The sequence below is a fragment of the Caenorhabditis elegans genome, chromosome IV (genome assembly GCF_000002985.6).
Source record: "Caenorhabditis elegans chromosome IV".
Lineage (NCBI taxonomy): Eukaryota > Metazoa > Nematoda > Chromadorea > Rhabditida > Rhabditidae > Caenorhabditis > Caenorhabditis elegans.
Genome location: NC_003282.8, coordinates 17,278,816 through 17,293,454, shown reverse-complemented (window position 1 = coordinate 17,293,454; position 14,639 = coordinate 17,278,816). Strand labels below are relative to the sequence as shown.

The 14,639-nt window shown below is 38.7% G+C and overlaps 5 protein-coding genes and 1 non-coding gene across 8 annotated transcripts; 4 read left to right on the top strand and 2 right to left on the bottom strand.

Annotated features, from left to right (window-relative positions):
- The first annotated feature begins 1,721 nt into the window (after positions 1-1,721).
- Positions 1,722-5,255, top strand: slc-17.4 (Major facilitator superfamily (MFS) profile domain-containing protein). Of its 2 annotated transcripts, NM_070670.7 has the most exons (13): positions 1,722-1,874; positions 2,005-2,054; positions 2,237-2,374; positions 2,422-2,493; positions 2,549-2,782; positions 3,118-3,295; positions 3,397-3,530; positions 3,774-3,926; positions 3,970-4,102; positions 4,416-4,506; positions 4,552-4,705; positions 4,751-4,838; positions 4,886-5,255. In NM_070670.7, exons 1-13 carry the CDS (start codon positions 1,811-1,813, stop codon positions 5,116-5,118), a joined length of 1,722 nt encoding a protein of 573 aa, NP_503071.2. In that variant the 5' UTR covers positions 1,722-1,810; the 3' UTR covers positions 5,119-5,255. The 2 variants fall into 2 exon arrangements, with proteins under 2 accessions (NP_503071.2, NP_001359650.1); NM_001372976.3 differs by lacking the exon at positions 4,416-4,506 and having other exon boundaries at positions 4,886-5,248.
- T28F3.11 (uncharacterized protein) lies at positions 1,776-1,808 on the top strand (the record flags this gene model as incomplete). The annotated part of the gene is made up of 1 exon (NM_001361755.1): positions 1,776-1,808. A coding segment is annotated over one exon (33 nt), but the record flags the coding sequence as incomplete, so codon positions are not given.
- A 745-nt stretch (positions 5,256-6,000) lies between the features above and the next one.
- zipt-7.1 (Zinc transporter zipt-7.1) lies at positions 6,001-7,722 on the top strand. Its single transcript, NM_070669.6, has 6 exons — positions 6,001-6,326; positions 6,372-6,740; positions 6,795-6,992; positions 7,042-7,165; positions 7,212-7,382; positions 7,430-7,722. The coding sequence occupies exons 1-5, from the start codon at positions 6,003-6,005 to the stop codon at positions 7,376-7,378; spliced, it is 1,182 nt and encodes a 393-aa protein (NP_503070.2). The 5' UTR covers positions 6,001-6,002; the 3' UTR covers positions 7,379-7,382; positions 7,430-7,722.
- Positions 7,723-9,255: 1,533 nt separating this feature from the next.
- On the top strand, positions 9,256-11,999 carry nra-1 (Nicotinic receptor-associated protein 1). 2 transcript variants are annotated; one of them, NM_182304.4, is made up of 9 exons: positions 9,256-9,338; positions 9,384-9,620; positions 9,665-9,817; positions 9,863-10,129; positions 10,179-10,220; positions 10,376-10,451; positions 10,653-10,891; positions 10,939-11,281; positions 11,338-11,999. In NM_182304.4, the coding sequence occupies exons 1-9, from the start codon at positions 9,268-9,270 to the stop codon at positions 11,776-11,778; spliced, it is 1,869 nt and encodes a 622-aa protein (NP_872104.1). In that variant the 5' UTR covers positions 9,256-9,267; the 3' UTR covers positions 11,779-11,999. The 2 variants fall into 2 exon arrangements, with proteins under 2 accessions (NP_872104.1, NP_503069.1); NM_070668.7 differs by having other exon boundaries at positions 10,340-10,451; positions 11,338-11,994.
- Positions 12,000-12,124: 125 nt separating this feature from the next.
- On the bottom strand, positions 12,125-14,496 carry hsp-1 (Heat shock protein hsp-1). The gene is made up of 4 exons (NM_070667.7): positions 14,287-14,496; positions 13,448-14,235; positions 12,573-13,253; positions 12,125-12,518 (listed from the first exon to the last, which is right to left on the bottom strand). The coding sequence occupies exons 1-4, from the start codon at positions 14,489-14,491 to the stop codon at positions 12,270-12,272; spliced, it is 1,923 nt and encodes a 640-aa protein (NP_503068.1). The 5' UTR covers positions 14,492-14,496; the 3' UTR covers positions 12,125-12,269.
- On the bottom strand, positions 13,286-13,409 carry F26D10.24. Its single transcript, NR_102000.1, has one exon. It is a non-coding gene; the product is annotated as a small nucleolar RNA F26D10.24 (small nucleolar RNA).
- Positions 14,497-14,639: the final 143 nt, after the last annotated feature.

Below are 14,639 nucleotides of genomic sequence, written 5' to 3'. Positions count from 1 at the left end.
AAAAAAAAATTTCGGTACCTTTTTCGTAGAATTTTAAGAACTATCACTTTATTAGCTGTTCCTTTTTGATCAAACATCATTTCAATATCTGTTCCATTTTCCTCAATTTTCTACTCAACTCCTTTCCCCCTCACTTGCTCTTTTGCTACTCGTCATAAACCAAACAGGTGATAAAAATATGTAGTATTGAATAATTCCCTAAAAACTGATAAAAAGTGAAAAGTCTCATCTATTCCAATAATCCCACAGTATTATCGAGAGACGTTTGATTCACATGCCTTCTTTAGTTTTTCTGGCAGATGTTGTACTTTGATACCCCTTTCCAGTTTTTCGATTTTCGATTGCTTTACATTTTTTGCGAAAAATTGTATGGATTCTTTGAATTTTCGAAATTTAAATGTGAAAAAATTGTAGAAATGTAAAAACCTGAAAAACCATTTTGAAAACCTTGTAAAGTTCATGAGAAATTCGAGATCCTAATGTACCTTATGGATTGACTTTTGTTAGCTTGCTTTGCATTTGCCGAATTTGTTGAGCACTTTTACAAGGATTAATGATATTTAACAAATCTACAAGAAATGAATTAAACTTTTTTAGAGCTCTGAAATTAATATCCAAAAATTAAATTTTTTTAAATCAGAAAATCATTTCGAAAAATGGAGAAACCTGATAAAAGAAAAACCATCTTAATTCTTATAATGTTTCAATATTTTTCCAACAAAGTGAGCAAAACCCCAATAAATTGCATCATTACTTTCGTCATTCCTTTTTAGAATGTCTGCAATTTCTGTGCCAGTTTCCGGGTCACAAAAACATTTTTTCTGGTCATCTATTTGCTCATTGTTCCCCGCATTGTTCTTCCTATTACTATTTCAAGTGCCAGACACAGAAAATTGTTTTAGTGATGTTAGGTGTTAGAACTATTTTGTTTCCTGCGTCTTATCAGGTGGAGCTGAAATTGAAAAATGATTTCTATAAATTGACCTTTTAGTTCAAAACTCAACAAAAAAAATGTTTCGGGCCAATGCATTTACATGCAAACTTTCGCATTTTCTTTTCTTCTACACATCTAACCTTTACTTAAATTTGTTCATTGGTTGACGTAGCTTATATGTATCGAACTTACAATTAGAAAGTTACCCATTGGAATGAATAAGTCTCAGAATTTTAGTTAAATTTTCTCGTTGTGATGCAATGCGTACTTTTCGGAATAACAAATATTCTTATTTACTTATTTGTCGGCACAAAAACTTTCAAAAATTAGAAGTACTAGGTTTCAAGAAATTTTAAACCTACGACGGCAAAATTCGCACAAATATTTCTAGAAAATAAAATGCCAAGCATCCTCCTACTCAACATTATCCCTCTAATTTTACATTTCACTCAATAATTTAAATTTGTTTACACGCAAATCTAATTACATAATTCTCACCAACCATCCACCCACCTCATCTCAAATTTCGTTGCTCTTTTCTCTCTGTGTCTCCCAGTCTTTCTCTAGCTGCTGCAATATTTCAAATAAAGCTCTTAAATCCAGTTTCCCATTTATATCTTTGAACAAATTCTGATTAAATTTTTGAATTGAAACGAAACAAATTTCATTGCTTTTCCTTTTTTATTCAAGCAAAAAATTGTATGCGTTCTTTGCTCACTTCAGCTTTTCTTGCCCGCTCTTTTTTCTCTAAGTCATCTCCCGAAAATTTATTTTTTGGTTTTTTCAGCCACCCTATTTTATGCCCCATATCCAACATATCTACGTCTATCCCACTGAAAAAGTGCTCAAAATATTGGAAATAATCAATAAATAACCATGACGTTGGACACAAAACCAGCGGTCAAACGGGTCGCTTCAAAGCCGGATGTCAAGAAATTTCGTGAGTTTTTACTTTTATTTAAGAGTTCCAAGTAGAAAATAAAGTTTGCGCGTAAAATAAGACACTGCATAACAAAAGTCTTATCTTACGAACAATTTGCAACAAGATTAAAATTTCTTAAAAATTCCAGCATTCTTCCATCCGTTCTCACGAAGATTACATATCTGCCTGCTATGTATGGTAAGTTATTCATCCGGCAATAGCTATGTGGCCTAGAAATCAATGAATTTCGGCCAACGATTTTTATTTAATTTTTACGAGACTTTTTATTGAAATTTTCGAAAATTCTGATATTGTCTGATATAATCAACTTTTAAGTGTTTCCGAAAATCTAGCATTTTTTAGTTCACATTAATTTTCAGGCGGGATTTTGCTGCACAACATTCATGCGAATGCATATCGCGATCTCCATGACTTGTATGATAAACTCCACTGCGTTGGCTTTAGAAAGCGCAGTTTTTCCAGAAGCTTTCGAAAATAGCTCGTCGATTTTTGAAGAGGTACTGTAATTTCTCGTGTCACGTGTCAAACTAAAAATATTTTCCAGCTGGAGCCAGTGTCAAACGGAGCTTGCTCGTCGAATGCTGATGTAAATAAAAAGGTTGTCGTGGACTATGGCGTGAGTTTTAACAGTCAATGCATTAAATCTTACGCCAGAAAAACTCCAATTTCAGGGTCAATTGGTATGGAACAGTCAAGAACAAAATCTGATTTTCTCCGGAACATTCTGGGGATCCATTATCACTGTGCTTCCATCAATGTTCTTCATCAACAGATATTCGCCAAGATATGTGCTTCAGGCAGCCGTTGGGTGTTATATTCTTATGACAGCCATCACTCCATACATCGCAACACGATTTGGGCCATATCCAGTTTTTATCTCAAGAGTTATTATGGGATTAGGGGAGGTAAGGAAACTACAATCCCTATCTTTCCAGACTGAAATTTGTAAAATTGATCGTATAAAGGGCATCTTTAGCTTGTTAATTTGAGAACTTTCTCCTTATTAAGGTAGCTATAGAGTTTTATTTTTGGCCACATAGTTATACACAGAACTGTATTTAAGAAGTCTGTTAGTTTCGTTTCTGAAAATTGTCGTAATATTATTGCTTTTAAGGAATTTTCGATACTCTATAACTTCCGAAATTTGAAATTATTTTCAAGTGATCGAAAAAAAATTAGATTTACCAAAAACATCTAGATTAGTCTGACCTAAAAAATCAACTTTTTTTTTCATTTTCAGGGATTCATCCTCCCAGCAAACAATGCAATTCTTGCAAACTGGTTCCCAAGTGCCGAACGAAGTACAGCGATATCTCTATTCACAACTGGTAATCAAATGGCTGGCGCTGGAGGAAACCCTGTTGCAGCATCGCTTTGTGCGTCCTCTTTCGGGTGGCCATCGATTTTTTATTTTGCAAGTAAGTTGGGCATGTTTGAGGTTAGGCATTTTATATGGGTGCGCAACAGATAGAATTTCTAGTACCGTGTAGCAAAACTGAAAGAAATTAAACATTTTCAGGTATTGTATCAACGATTTGGTCAGTTTGCTGGTTCCTTACCGCATCGAATCAACCATCAAAATGCAAAGTAATGACAAAAACCGAAAGGGATTATTTGGACGCAAATGTTGTCCGACGATCTAATAAAACTAATGTAAGCTTGCACGTAAGATGTAGTTGATTTGATTTGATTTATTTTCAACATTAAGAGCCAAAAGGTAATACATAAAAAGGTAGTACAATTTAAGGTTAATGAGAAAATAAATTTATAAAACGAGACAAACCCAGCAAGAGTTCATCTCGAGTGTGGGAAATGGGTGAGGTAAGAACTAGAAAACAGAAAAACAAGAAGAATAGAGAATAAGGAATTAAAGTAGTGCAGTGTCTATTTTTCCAGCGATCTCTGGTAGTACCCTACTCAAAAATCCTGAAGTCCCCCGCGTTTCTTGCTCAACTTCTATGTCAATTTGTCATCAACTTCATAGTCACCTTACTGCAAATTTACCTTCCAAACTATTTCAAGGATGTCCTTCATTTGGGAGTTATTGCTGTAAGATTTTATTTCTCGTCAATAAATTATGTATCTAATTCAGAACGGCACCTACACATCTGTTCCGAACATTGTCAACTTTGCACTGAAAATCGTGTGGGGAATTACGATTGATAGGGCAAAGGAGAAGAAAATTATCAGCGGAACATTTGGGGTCAAGCTGTCACAGTCTATTGGTATGTCTCTCATTTGTTATACCTTGTGATATTTCTTGAAAAATACAAGAAAAGTACAAAAAAATCTGGAAGTTACCAAGGAATTCGTGAGCCAATATATGGGCGGAGTTTAAATGTTTTAGGTTTGAGTGGGTCAGGAACACTTTTTTGAGCTGTCTCAATTTGAGAATGCGCCATTCGTGGCCAGAACTGGTACTGTACCTGAAAGAAAAATCTGATAGTTTGCAAAGGATTGTATAAAATATTTATTTCAAATTTCAACAATCAAATGGAGTCGGAATACACATCCTTCGATAAAAATTAAAACTTTCAGCGAATTTCGGCGGTGCCCTGTTTCTGATCCTAATCACCTACTTTGTCGATTGCACAAACCCAACCCTAGGATTCGTATTCTTCTGCATGATGTCAGCTATACATTCCAAAGCTCACCCAATCAACTTTAATTCTAGGTATGGCTGCATGGGAACTCTAGTCAGTGGATTCTACACATCGCTTCTCTCCCTGGCACCCAAGTACACAGCAACAATGTCTTCGATTTCTGTATTTTGCGCAATGATGGGACGATTGGCCACACCTGCTATTGTTGGGCTCATCAAGAAACAGGTTATTCATGATCTGAGATCTTTTTCGTATTTGAATGTTTTGTAGAACACCCTATCCGAATGGCAAACATTGTTCCTTGTATGTGCAGCTGCGAATATTATCTGTGGAGCTGTATTTTTAGTTTTTGGATCAGGTAAGAGGTATTGCATAAAACTATCAAAAAATTGACGAAACTTCCAGGCGAGCTCCAAGAATGGGGACTCGAAGACGAGGCGAAGGAAATGAAGACGCTTGCTGAAAAGACTCCGTTGGCAAGCATCCAGAACTTGCCAGCAGATACCGAAGACCAAGACATCTTCCAATCAGCGTTGGATATGGAGATTCCGGAGATTCAGCTCAATGAGATCACTCTCACCACAGAAGAACGTCAACGATTCCAGAGAAGAATCCGAGAGGACTCCATGTGTTTATAAAACTTTTTGCAATTCCTAAATACTTACCATTATTTTTGCCCAATCAGGTTAATGATCTCTATCGTGTAGTTTTCCCCTTTTAGTTCCAGTTCTGCTGTGATATTTATTTATTTTTGCGAATACATTTCAATTCCTAACTTTTTTCGGAATACAAACCAGTAACTCATAAAATGTTCGATTTATACTCACATCCGCGCGAACACTTCAGTGCCGGGTGTTATAACACGTCAGCGTTTCGCCAGATGATGCAATTGGCGTTTTTCCTTGGAGAACAAATAGCCTCGTAGAGACGCATTTTATTTCCACACTGCATTGGACTCAATTGGTGGTGTATTTGCTTTGAAGGTGAATTTAAATTCAGACTTTTTTTTCGAAACTTGCGCAGAAAATTGTGAATTTTTCGATTTTTATAGTGGAAAATAGGTTTTTTTCAAAATATTTTTATTGAAAATTAAAATGTTTGCTTTCTATGCTCTATTATTGCCGAAGAAATCAATTTTAATGAAATATTCAAAGAAATCGCGGAAAATTTTCAAAAAATTTCCACGATTTTATTTTGTACGCAATCGCATCTGCATACCGTACCCGGTTTCGAATTTCGAACTTTTCGAAGCTTTTCTTGAATTTTTTTCTGCTTTCCAATTAGAATTAAAAGTGTAATTTAATCAAATTCTAGTAAATTTCAAACAAATTTGGGATTAAATGTTAAATTTTATTAACATTTTCAGGCTTTAAAAAAATATTTCAAAGTTTTGTGTCAAAGTCTGCAAACACTCTCGAATACCGTAACCTTGCATCTTTTTTAATTTTTTGTTTTCTTTATTTTTATCACTCCTATACTTTTTCTATAATTTAAAGCAATTTTATAATATATTTTTACAGAAATGCGATTGCAACTTGTCGCCTTGCTCTTCGCGTTAGTGTTCAACGCTTTCAGCCACGAACACAGCCACGAGCATCACCATGAAGGAGACGGAAGTGAGATTTTAACGAAAGTTGGATGGAACGATCATTCGGAGGAGCTCCACGATCATCACGAGCATGATCATGATCACCACGATGAGCAGTTGATCCGCAAAAATCATACCAGTCATCGGGAAATCCAGCATTCGCGACTGAGCACCCTCAAAGTTTGGGTCTTTTCGTTAAGTGCTGTAGTTGGAATTTCTCTTGCTCCTTGCACACTTCTCTTCTTTATTCCTGCACAAGTAAGTACATTTTCATGCAAATTTTCTTAACGAATTATTTTTCAGCACGCCAATGGCCCTTTCTTGAAAATATTATTGGCTTTCGGCGCTGGTGGACTTCTCGGCGATGCGCTTTTGCATATAATTCCACATTCATTGAGTCCACACGATCACAGCCATGATCATCACGATCACAATCACTCCCACAAGGAACATGATCATTCTCATGATCACTCGAATCAGCTTCGTGTCGGCACATTCGTTATCGCGGGGATTTTGGTTTTCATGATGGTGGAACAGTTGGTTAGGATTATTAAAGGCGGTCATTGTCATTCTCATGAGAATGGACATATTGTTGCTGATGAGCATCGTCATTTGAATGAGCATGATCACGAGCACAGTGAAGAGAAGAAGCAACAGGTTGAGGGATTGAAGGTTTGAAAGAAAAACTACATTTTAATTCAAAAACTTACCAATCTCAATTTCCAGGACGTCAAAGCCAGTGCCTACTTGAACTTGGTTGCCGATTTCGTGCATAATGTCACCGATGGATTGGCGATTGGCGCTTCATTTTCAGCTGGAAATACTCTTGGATGGATCACAACACTGACTGTGCTTCTTCACGAGCTACCTCACGAAGTCGGAGATTTTGCGATTCTCGTGCAATCTGGATTCTCTAAATATCAGGTTTTGCAATGTCCTTGGAGCTTTTTTTAATCGAAAATATTAATTTTAGGCAATCCGTTTGCAAGCCGTTACTGCTCTCGGAGCAATCACCGGATGCGTTTTCTCCCTTCTTGTCTCAAATCCTGGATCCCTGAACAACGATGCAGATACCAGTGCTATTATGCCTTTTACAGGTCAGATAATTAAGCGAAAGTGCATATTTAAATGTTTTTTTTTCAGCTGGCGGATTCATCTACATCGCGACGGTTTCCGTTGTCCCGGAGCTTCTCGAGTCCGGAGATCACAACAATCTGTCGAAAGTGGCAAAAATGGCGCAGAGCTTGGTGCATGTTTTGGCCATCTGTATGGGTGTTGGAATGATGTACATCGTCAGTTTGGTCGAGTAAAATGGTAAGGAATTGCAAGGAATTCGATATTCGCCTATTTAAAAATTTCAGGACCGGCACCACAATTTGCATCACGAGAAGCATCGAAAAAATACGTTTTAACTTATTATATTTTAATTTTTTTGTATTGTTGTTTTATTAATCACTTCACACAAAATCTCCATCTCCCGGTCTCCCCATTCAACTTTCAACCCAAGAATATCTATAGAAATATTGTTTTCGGTTTAATTTTATTGTGATCTCTCTTTCCCTTTTTGTGTTTTTTTTTTCAATCTAATGCATCTCCTCCAAATTGGTTTGTTCCTTTTTTGGTAAATTTTTACAATTAACAATTTAAGAACAACATTTCACATTAACCAGACACAGAGTGCATACGTAAATGGATCCGGGACAAAGATCACAAACAAGAAACTCACTCCTAATTACGTGACATCAACTAATCGTCATCTTTTGCTCTCAGAATTCTAAAAATAAATGGGTAATTGAGTAGGACGAGACCACCCGCTTCGTACTTCTCATCTAAACAGCTCAGCTCTAGATCAATTTCGCAACAAACTCACAGGAGTTGTGCGAATTCAGTATTACGTCATGAGTGACGTGTCGCTTCTCATCTTCTTATAAAGCTGGAGAAAACCTGACGAACAAACATCTTGTCTCCCCAAAAAAATGTTGTTATTTTTTCTTGTTGTCTGCGTTTCATCTAGCTGATTCTCGGTCTTCTCGTTCCATTTTAGAGCCATCCCATTTCTCCACGTTCTACATTATCTCTCGTTTTTCAATTTATACCCCTTTTGTTTTGGAAATAAACAAGCGATTGATTTTCATTTGAAAAAAACCGGTAGAATATTTAATTACTTTTTTGCAGAATCGTCAGTTCCTCCATCAATACAATTATTTTAATATTTCAAATAAAAGATCTTTGGCCGCCACTCACAAAAAAAACCAACAGTTTTTGAGGCACCACGTTTTCAAGATCTGTTCAAAAACAAGATCTACGAAAACAAGATCCACCAAAACAAGATCTACATTTTCAAGATCTACCAAAACAAGATCTACGTTTTCAGCATCTGACACCGTGCCAACTGCGGTTTTCTCTCCGCGCGCGTACGCGTCGCGTGTTGCTAAGCGTATCTTCTAGAAGAAAATTTCAAAAAACAGTATTTTGAACGCTAAACAACACGCGACGCGTAACATCGGAGCATCGTTGTTTCGTTTTCTCCGAGAAAACCGCAGTTGGCACGGTGCCAGATCCTGAAAACGTAGATCTTGTTTTGGTAGATCTTGAAAATGTAGATCTTGTTTTGGTGGATCTTGTTTTCGCAGATCTTGTTTTTGAACAGATCTTGAAAACGTGGTGCCTCCAGTTTTTGCTGAAAAATGTAATTTTGAATAAATTTTAATTTAATCCACACGTTTTGATCGTACTTTATTATGCCTTGTGTGCATTGCGGACTGAGTGCAAGATATGACGCGCAAGCTCGCTTTTAAAAATTTTTTTGGTGAATTTTCAAGAATATTCGTCAAAATTGTGGTTCATTTCCATCGTTACTTTTCTGTCATTTTTGTGCTTTTTAATCTGCTGCAAATATATATGCCTCCCCTACCTCACCACGGGTAATAATTCCGGTTTCTTCCATTCGACAGTAGTTTTGAATAGTTTTATACACTTTTAAACAGTTATTTTCAAACTATAAACTCTTGTATCTAACAGGAAATCCGGCTATTGTTCTTTTTTTCTCTACCATCTCTCTCTCACTCTTCAAAAATATAATCTTTTTTACTATTGTTTGCCTTTTTTCCTATTTCGTATCATCAGATTTTTATCTTTGTTCCATTTTTCTTCGCAATTTCATTGAAAAGTAAAAAATCAATTTCAGAGTTTTCTTCCTATGAATCAACCGATCGGAATCGCCGACAGTTCCCGTCCAAAAACCAATGTCCGGCTTACAATCTCTGCGAAGTTTGTTCATCATTTTACATAAAAATTAATAAAAATCTATTTCAGCAACCTGATGGACCTCGATGTCTTCTCAAAATCGGATCCAATTTGTCTAATTTACGAGAAAACGAGCGGAAGGAAGGCAACAACGACAGAAGAGATCACAGTTCCCACGTGGAAAGACAAACAATGGACGGAGAGAGGCAGAACCGAAGTTGTGATGAATAATCTGAATCCACAATTCACAAAAACGTTTCTTCTTCCATATTTCTTCGAGGAAACTCAACTTTTACGCTTTGAAATGTTAGTAGAGGCAGAAAATGTTCTTATCATTTAAACTTTTTCAGATACGACGCAGACTCTCCAACAGTTGGCCAAGATCTTTCTTCTCATGATTTTCTGGGTCGATTCGAGTGTGTTTTGGCGCAAATTGTCAGTTACTCGACACTCAAAGCACATTTGGGCAAGACGGGCCAAATCGGAGCACAATGGAGAAATAAGTAAGACGATTACCAGCAGTTTGAGCCTATAACTTCAAATTTCAGAGACAAAAACACAAAAACCGGCTCGATTACAATTTATGCCGAGGAGGACGAGAAAGCCGAAAAAATACAATTTGATGTGTGCGGAGAAGGACTTGATAAGAAGGATTTCTTCGGAAAATCTGATCCATATTTGAATTTTAAACGGAAATTTGACGATGGAAGTACTCACCTGATTCACAGAACTGAAGTTAAGCCCAAGACATTGGATCCAAGATGGGCGACAGTGCAAATTAATACACAAACTCTGTGTGCAAAAGATGGAGATCGGTATTAAATTTATTTTAGAAGTACATATTTTTAATTTCTTGGATTTCAGACCAATCATAATTGAATGCTACGACCATGATAAGTGGAAAAAGTGAGTTTCAAAAATCTTAAATCTTTTTCGGGTTTTCTGGTGATGGTGGTGTCCTTGTCGTCTCGTGTATGTCATTGTTTCTTTTTTTATTTGAATACGCCCACCGCCGGCCATTTTAGGGGTGAAGAGCCACGTGGTGATGCCAAATTTTCTAGAGACGATCTCATCGGAACTGCACAAACCACGTTGAACGAGCTGCTCAGAGGATCCTCGGATGCTGTGGAAATTTTGGTATTTAGTTTTGTTTTCTTATTTTTTCTTAAACAGCGATGATTTTTTGTGATATCAATATATTTATTTGAATAGTTAAATACCTTTGTTTTACAACGTTAAATGTCAATGCGAAGTTTTTAAAAACTCATTTTAAAACTCAAAATTAAATACGCTATCAAATTTACTTCCTGTATATATTTATATATTTTTAAATTTCAGCTCACCAACGAGAAGAAGAAGGCGAAAAAGGGAGACAAATACAAATGCTCGGGAACCCTGAAGATCTGGAACTCAAGAATAGTCATTGAGCCAACCTTCCTCGACTTTATATCAGGTGGAACACAGTTGGATTTCGCTGTCGCCGTAGACTTCACCGCATCAAATGGGCCACCAAAGAGCTCTTCTTCGCTTCATTTCATGTCAGCAGATAGACCGAATCAGTATGAACTCGCTTTGAGGTATGGAGTTAAAGCTTAAGAGAATTTATATTTAAACTTAATTTCAGATCCGTGCTATCCATTTGCCAGCACTATAATTCATCGAAAACCTTCGAAGCCTTCGGATTCGGCGCCAAACTTCCGAATCAGTCCTCAGTTTCCGCAATTTTCCCGCTGGATCTGCAACGTGGCACATCGGAAGTTGTTGGAATAACTGGAGTGATGACGGCTTATCGTCACGCTTTATCGAATGTTCAACTTTATGGACCGACGAATTTCGCTCCAATTATTGAAAATGTGGCTCGAAAAGCTCAAAATATGATCCATGACTCCGCTAGATATCAGATTTTGTTGATTATCACTGATGGAATCATCTCGGATATGCACGCCACCATTCGATCGATTATTAGTGTGAGTTTTATTTTATTTTTTCTTTTCATTATTAAAATTTATTTTCGATATTTCAGGCTTCTGGACTACCACTCTCAATTATTATCATTGGTGTTGGAAACGAAGACTTTGAGAAAATGCACGAGCTGGATAGCGATGATGCTCTTCTTCAACAGGATTCGCGAATCGCACAACGGGACATCGTCCAGTTTGTAACGATGCGCGAGTTTCTGAACAATGGACAGGGTCTCTATCTTGACCCGGACGTGATTCAGGAGAATCTGGCACGCGAGGTGCTCTACGAAGTTCCAGCACAGTTGACAGGTTACATGAAGCAACGTGGATTCCAGCCGAGACCTGTTGATGATCCGTGGCGTCGAGATTCTCCACCTCCAGAGTTCGATCCGATTCTAGATGGGACTGGAAGGCGGGCGCCGATGTTACAAGCACCACCCGCCGGATTTCAATACCCAGTTTATGCAGATACTTCAATAGCTTCTGCACCGCCTATGTATTAATTCTAATCAAACTATTGTGTGGTTATTAGGGAAACTTTGTTATAAAAGCCAATTTTTGCCTTTTTATATTTCTTTCCCAATTATCTCATTCCTCAACCCCTGGCATAATATTATTTCGCTTTTTAAAAGCTTTCCGATACTCATCGTTTCTGAAATTCCGCCAATTCCTTGTCGATCAATGTATTTTTCATTTTTATTCGAGTAAAGTTGAATTTTTATCCATTTCTTTCTTTGTCAAGACGATTAGAAGCATTCAAGACGTCACACAAATATCCGATTCTGAAAAAAAGCTGCCATCCTTAAAACCGATTCTGCTGAAAGAACACGAAAGCAAACAACTTGGATTATTTTAATTTTTTTATTGTTCACCATTCTAGGCGAATAACGGTTTGGGTGGGTGACAGGGAAGGGGGCAGAAGATCGATTATATAGGGGATTTGGGGGAAAAGAGAATAAAGATAAAAACCGAGATCAAAAAAGAAGATAAATAATTAGTCGACCTCCTCGATCGTTGGTCCTCCAGCTCCTCCGGCGGCTCCTCCTGGAGCAGCACCTGGTGGGGCTCCTCCGGCACTCTGGTAAAGCTTGGAAATGATTGGGTTGGCCAATCCTTCCAAATCCTTCTGTTGGTGCTCGAACTCCTCCTTCTCTGCGGTCTGGTTGCTGTCGAGCCACTTCAAGATCTCGTCGCACTTGTCCTCGATCTTCTTCTTGTCTTCTGGGCTGATCTTATCCTTGAGCTGAAAAAAATGAAATTAAAAACTTGTTGACAAAATATAAATTAATTAACTAACCTTCTCGTCCTCAATGGTCTGCTTAAGGTTGAAGGCGTATGACTCGAGTCCGTTCTTGGCTCCAATACGGTCCTTTTGGGCCTCATCGTCAGCCTTGTATTTCTCAGCTTCGTTGACCATGCGTTCAATGTCATCCTTGGAAAGACGTCCCTTGTCGTTGGTGATGGTGATCTTGTTTTGCTTTCCGGTGGACTTGTCAGTGGCAGAGACGTTCAAGATTCCGTTGGCGTCAATATCGAAAGTGACTTCGATTTGTGGGACTCCGCGTGGTGCTGGTGGGATTCCGGAGAGCTCGAACTTTCCGAGCAAGTTGTTGTCCTTGGTCATGGCACGTTCTCCTTCGTAAACCTGGATCAACACTCCTGGTTGGTTATCAGAATAGGTTGTGAAGGTCTGAGCGGTCTTGGTTGGGATGGTGGTGTTTCTCTTGATGAGAGCAGTCATGACTCCTCCAGCGGTCTCAATACCAAGGGAAAGTGGGGCAACGTCAAGAAGAAGAAGATCCTGGACAGCCTCAGACTTGTCTCCGGAGAGGATAGCGGCTTGGACGGCAGCTCCGTAGGCAACGGCCTCATCTGGGTTGATGGACTTGTTCAATTCCTTTCCTGAGAAGAGATCGGACAAAAGTTTCTGGACCTTTGGGATACGAGTGGATCCTCCGACAAGGACGATGTCATGAACCTGAAAATTATCAAATTAGATTTTATTGCATTAATTGTACAGGCGACTAAGAAACAGACAACACATAAAAGCGCAACAGTAGGGTTATGCCAGAGTTATATTTCCTCATTTTATATCGGCAAAAACTACGGGAATCGAAGCCGGAACAGAAGAGGATAAGCAGACTAACAACACAAATTTTCTTGAAAACTTACTTGGCTCTTGTCCATCTTGGCGTCACGGAGAGACTTCTCGACTGGGTCCATGGTGGATCTGAAGAGATCAGCGCAGAGCTCCTCGAAACGAGCACGAGTGATGTTGGTGTAGAAGTCAATTCCCTCGAAGAGAGAATCGATCTCAATTGAAGCCTGGGAAGACGACGAAAGAGTTCTCTTTGCGCGCTCGCAGGCGGTACGAAGACGACGAAGAGCACGTGGGTTGGAAGCAAGATCCTTCTTGTGCTTGCGCTTGAACTCGGCACAGAAGTGGTTCACCATGCGGTTATCGAAGTCCTCTCCTCCAAGATGAGTGTCTCCAGCGGTAGACTTGACTTCGAAGATTCCGTCCTCAATGGTAAGAATGGAGACATCGAAGGTACCACCTCCAAGATCGAAGATAAGAACGTTGCGTTCTCCGTGTCCCTTCTTGTCAAGTCCGTAAGCGATAGCTGCAGCGGTTGGCTCGTTGATGATACGGAGAACGTTGAGTCCAGCGATGGCTCCGGCATCCTTGGTGGCTTGACGCTGCGAGTCGTTGAAGTAAGCTGGGACAGTGACAACGGCATCCTTGACGGTGGTTCCAAGGAAAGCCTCGGCAGTCTCCTTCATCTTCAGCAAAACCATTGAGGAGATCTCTTCTGGAGTGAAGATCTTGTTCTCTCCTTTGTACTCAACTTGGACCTTTGGCTTAGCTCCTTCGGCAGAGATGACCTTGAATGGCCAATGCTTCATGTCAGACTGAACTGCTGGATCGTCGAACTTGCGTCCAATAAGACGTTTGGCATCTGAAAAACACGACCGTTGAGATTGTTGAAAATATAATTAATTGCACTTACCGAAAACAGTGTTATGTGGGTTCATGGCAACTTGATTCTTGGCAGCATCTCCGATGAGACGCTCGGTGTCGGTGAAAGCCACATATGATGGAGTTGTACGGTTTCCTTGATCGTTGGCAATGATTTCTACCTTTCCGTGCATGAAAACTCCCACGCAGGAGTAGGTAGTTCCCAAATCGATTCCAACAGCGTTATGCTTACTCATTTTTACTGTAAAAAATAATTTAAAAATCAAGAAATAGTCACTCAAATGGAGATAAAAAATTAGGACGTCGAGAACAATGATTAAAAATAGAGAAATGAAGTTCAACAAATTTACTAGATGACTGGGCGTGGCGGGATTCTAGAAAATT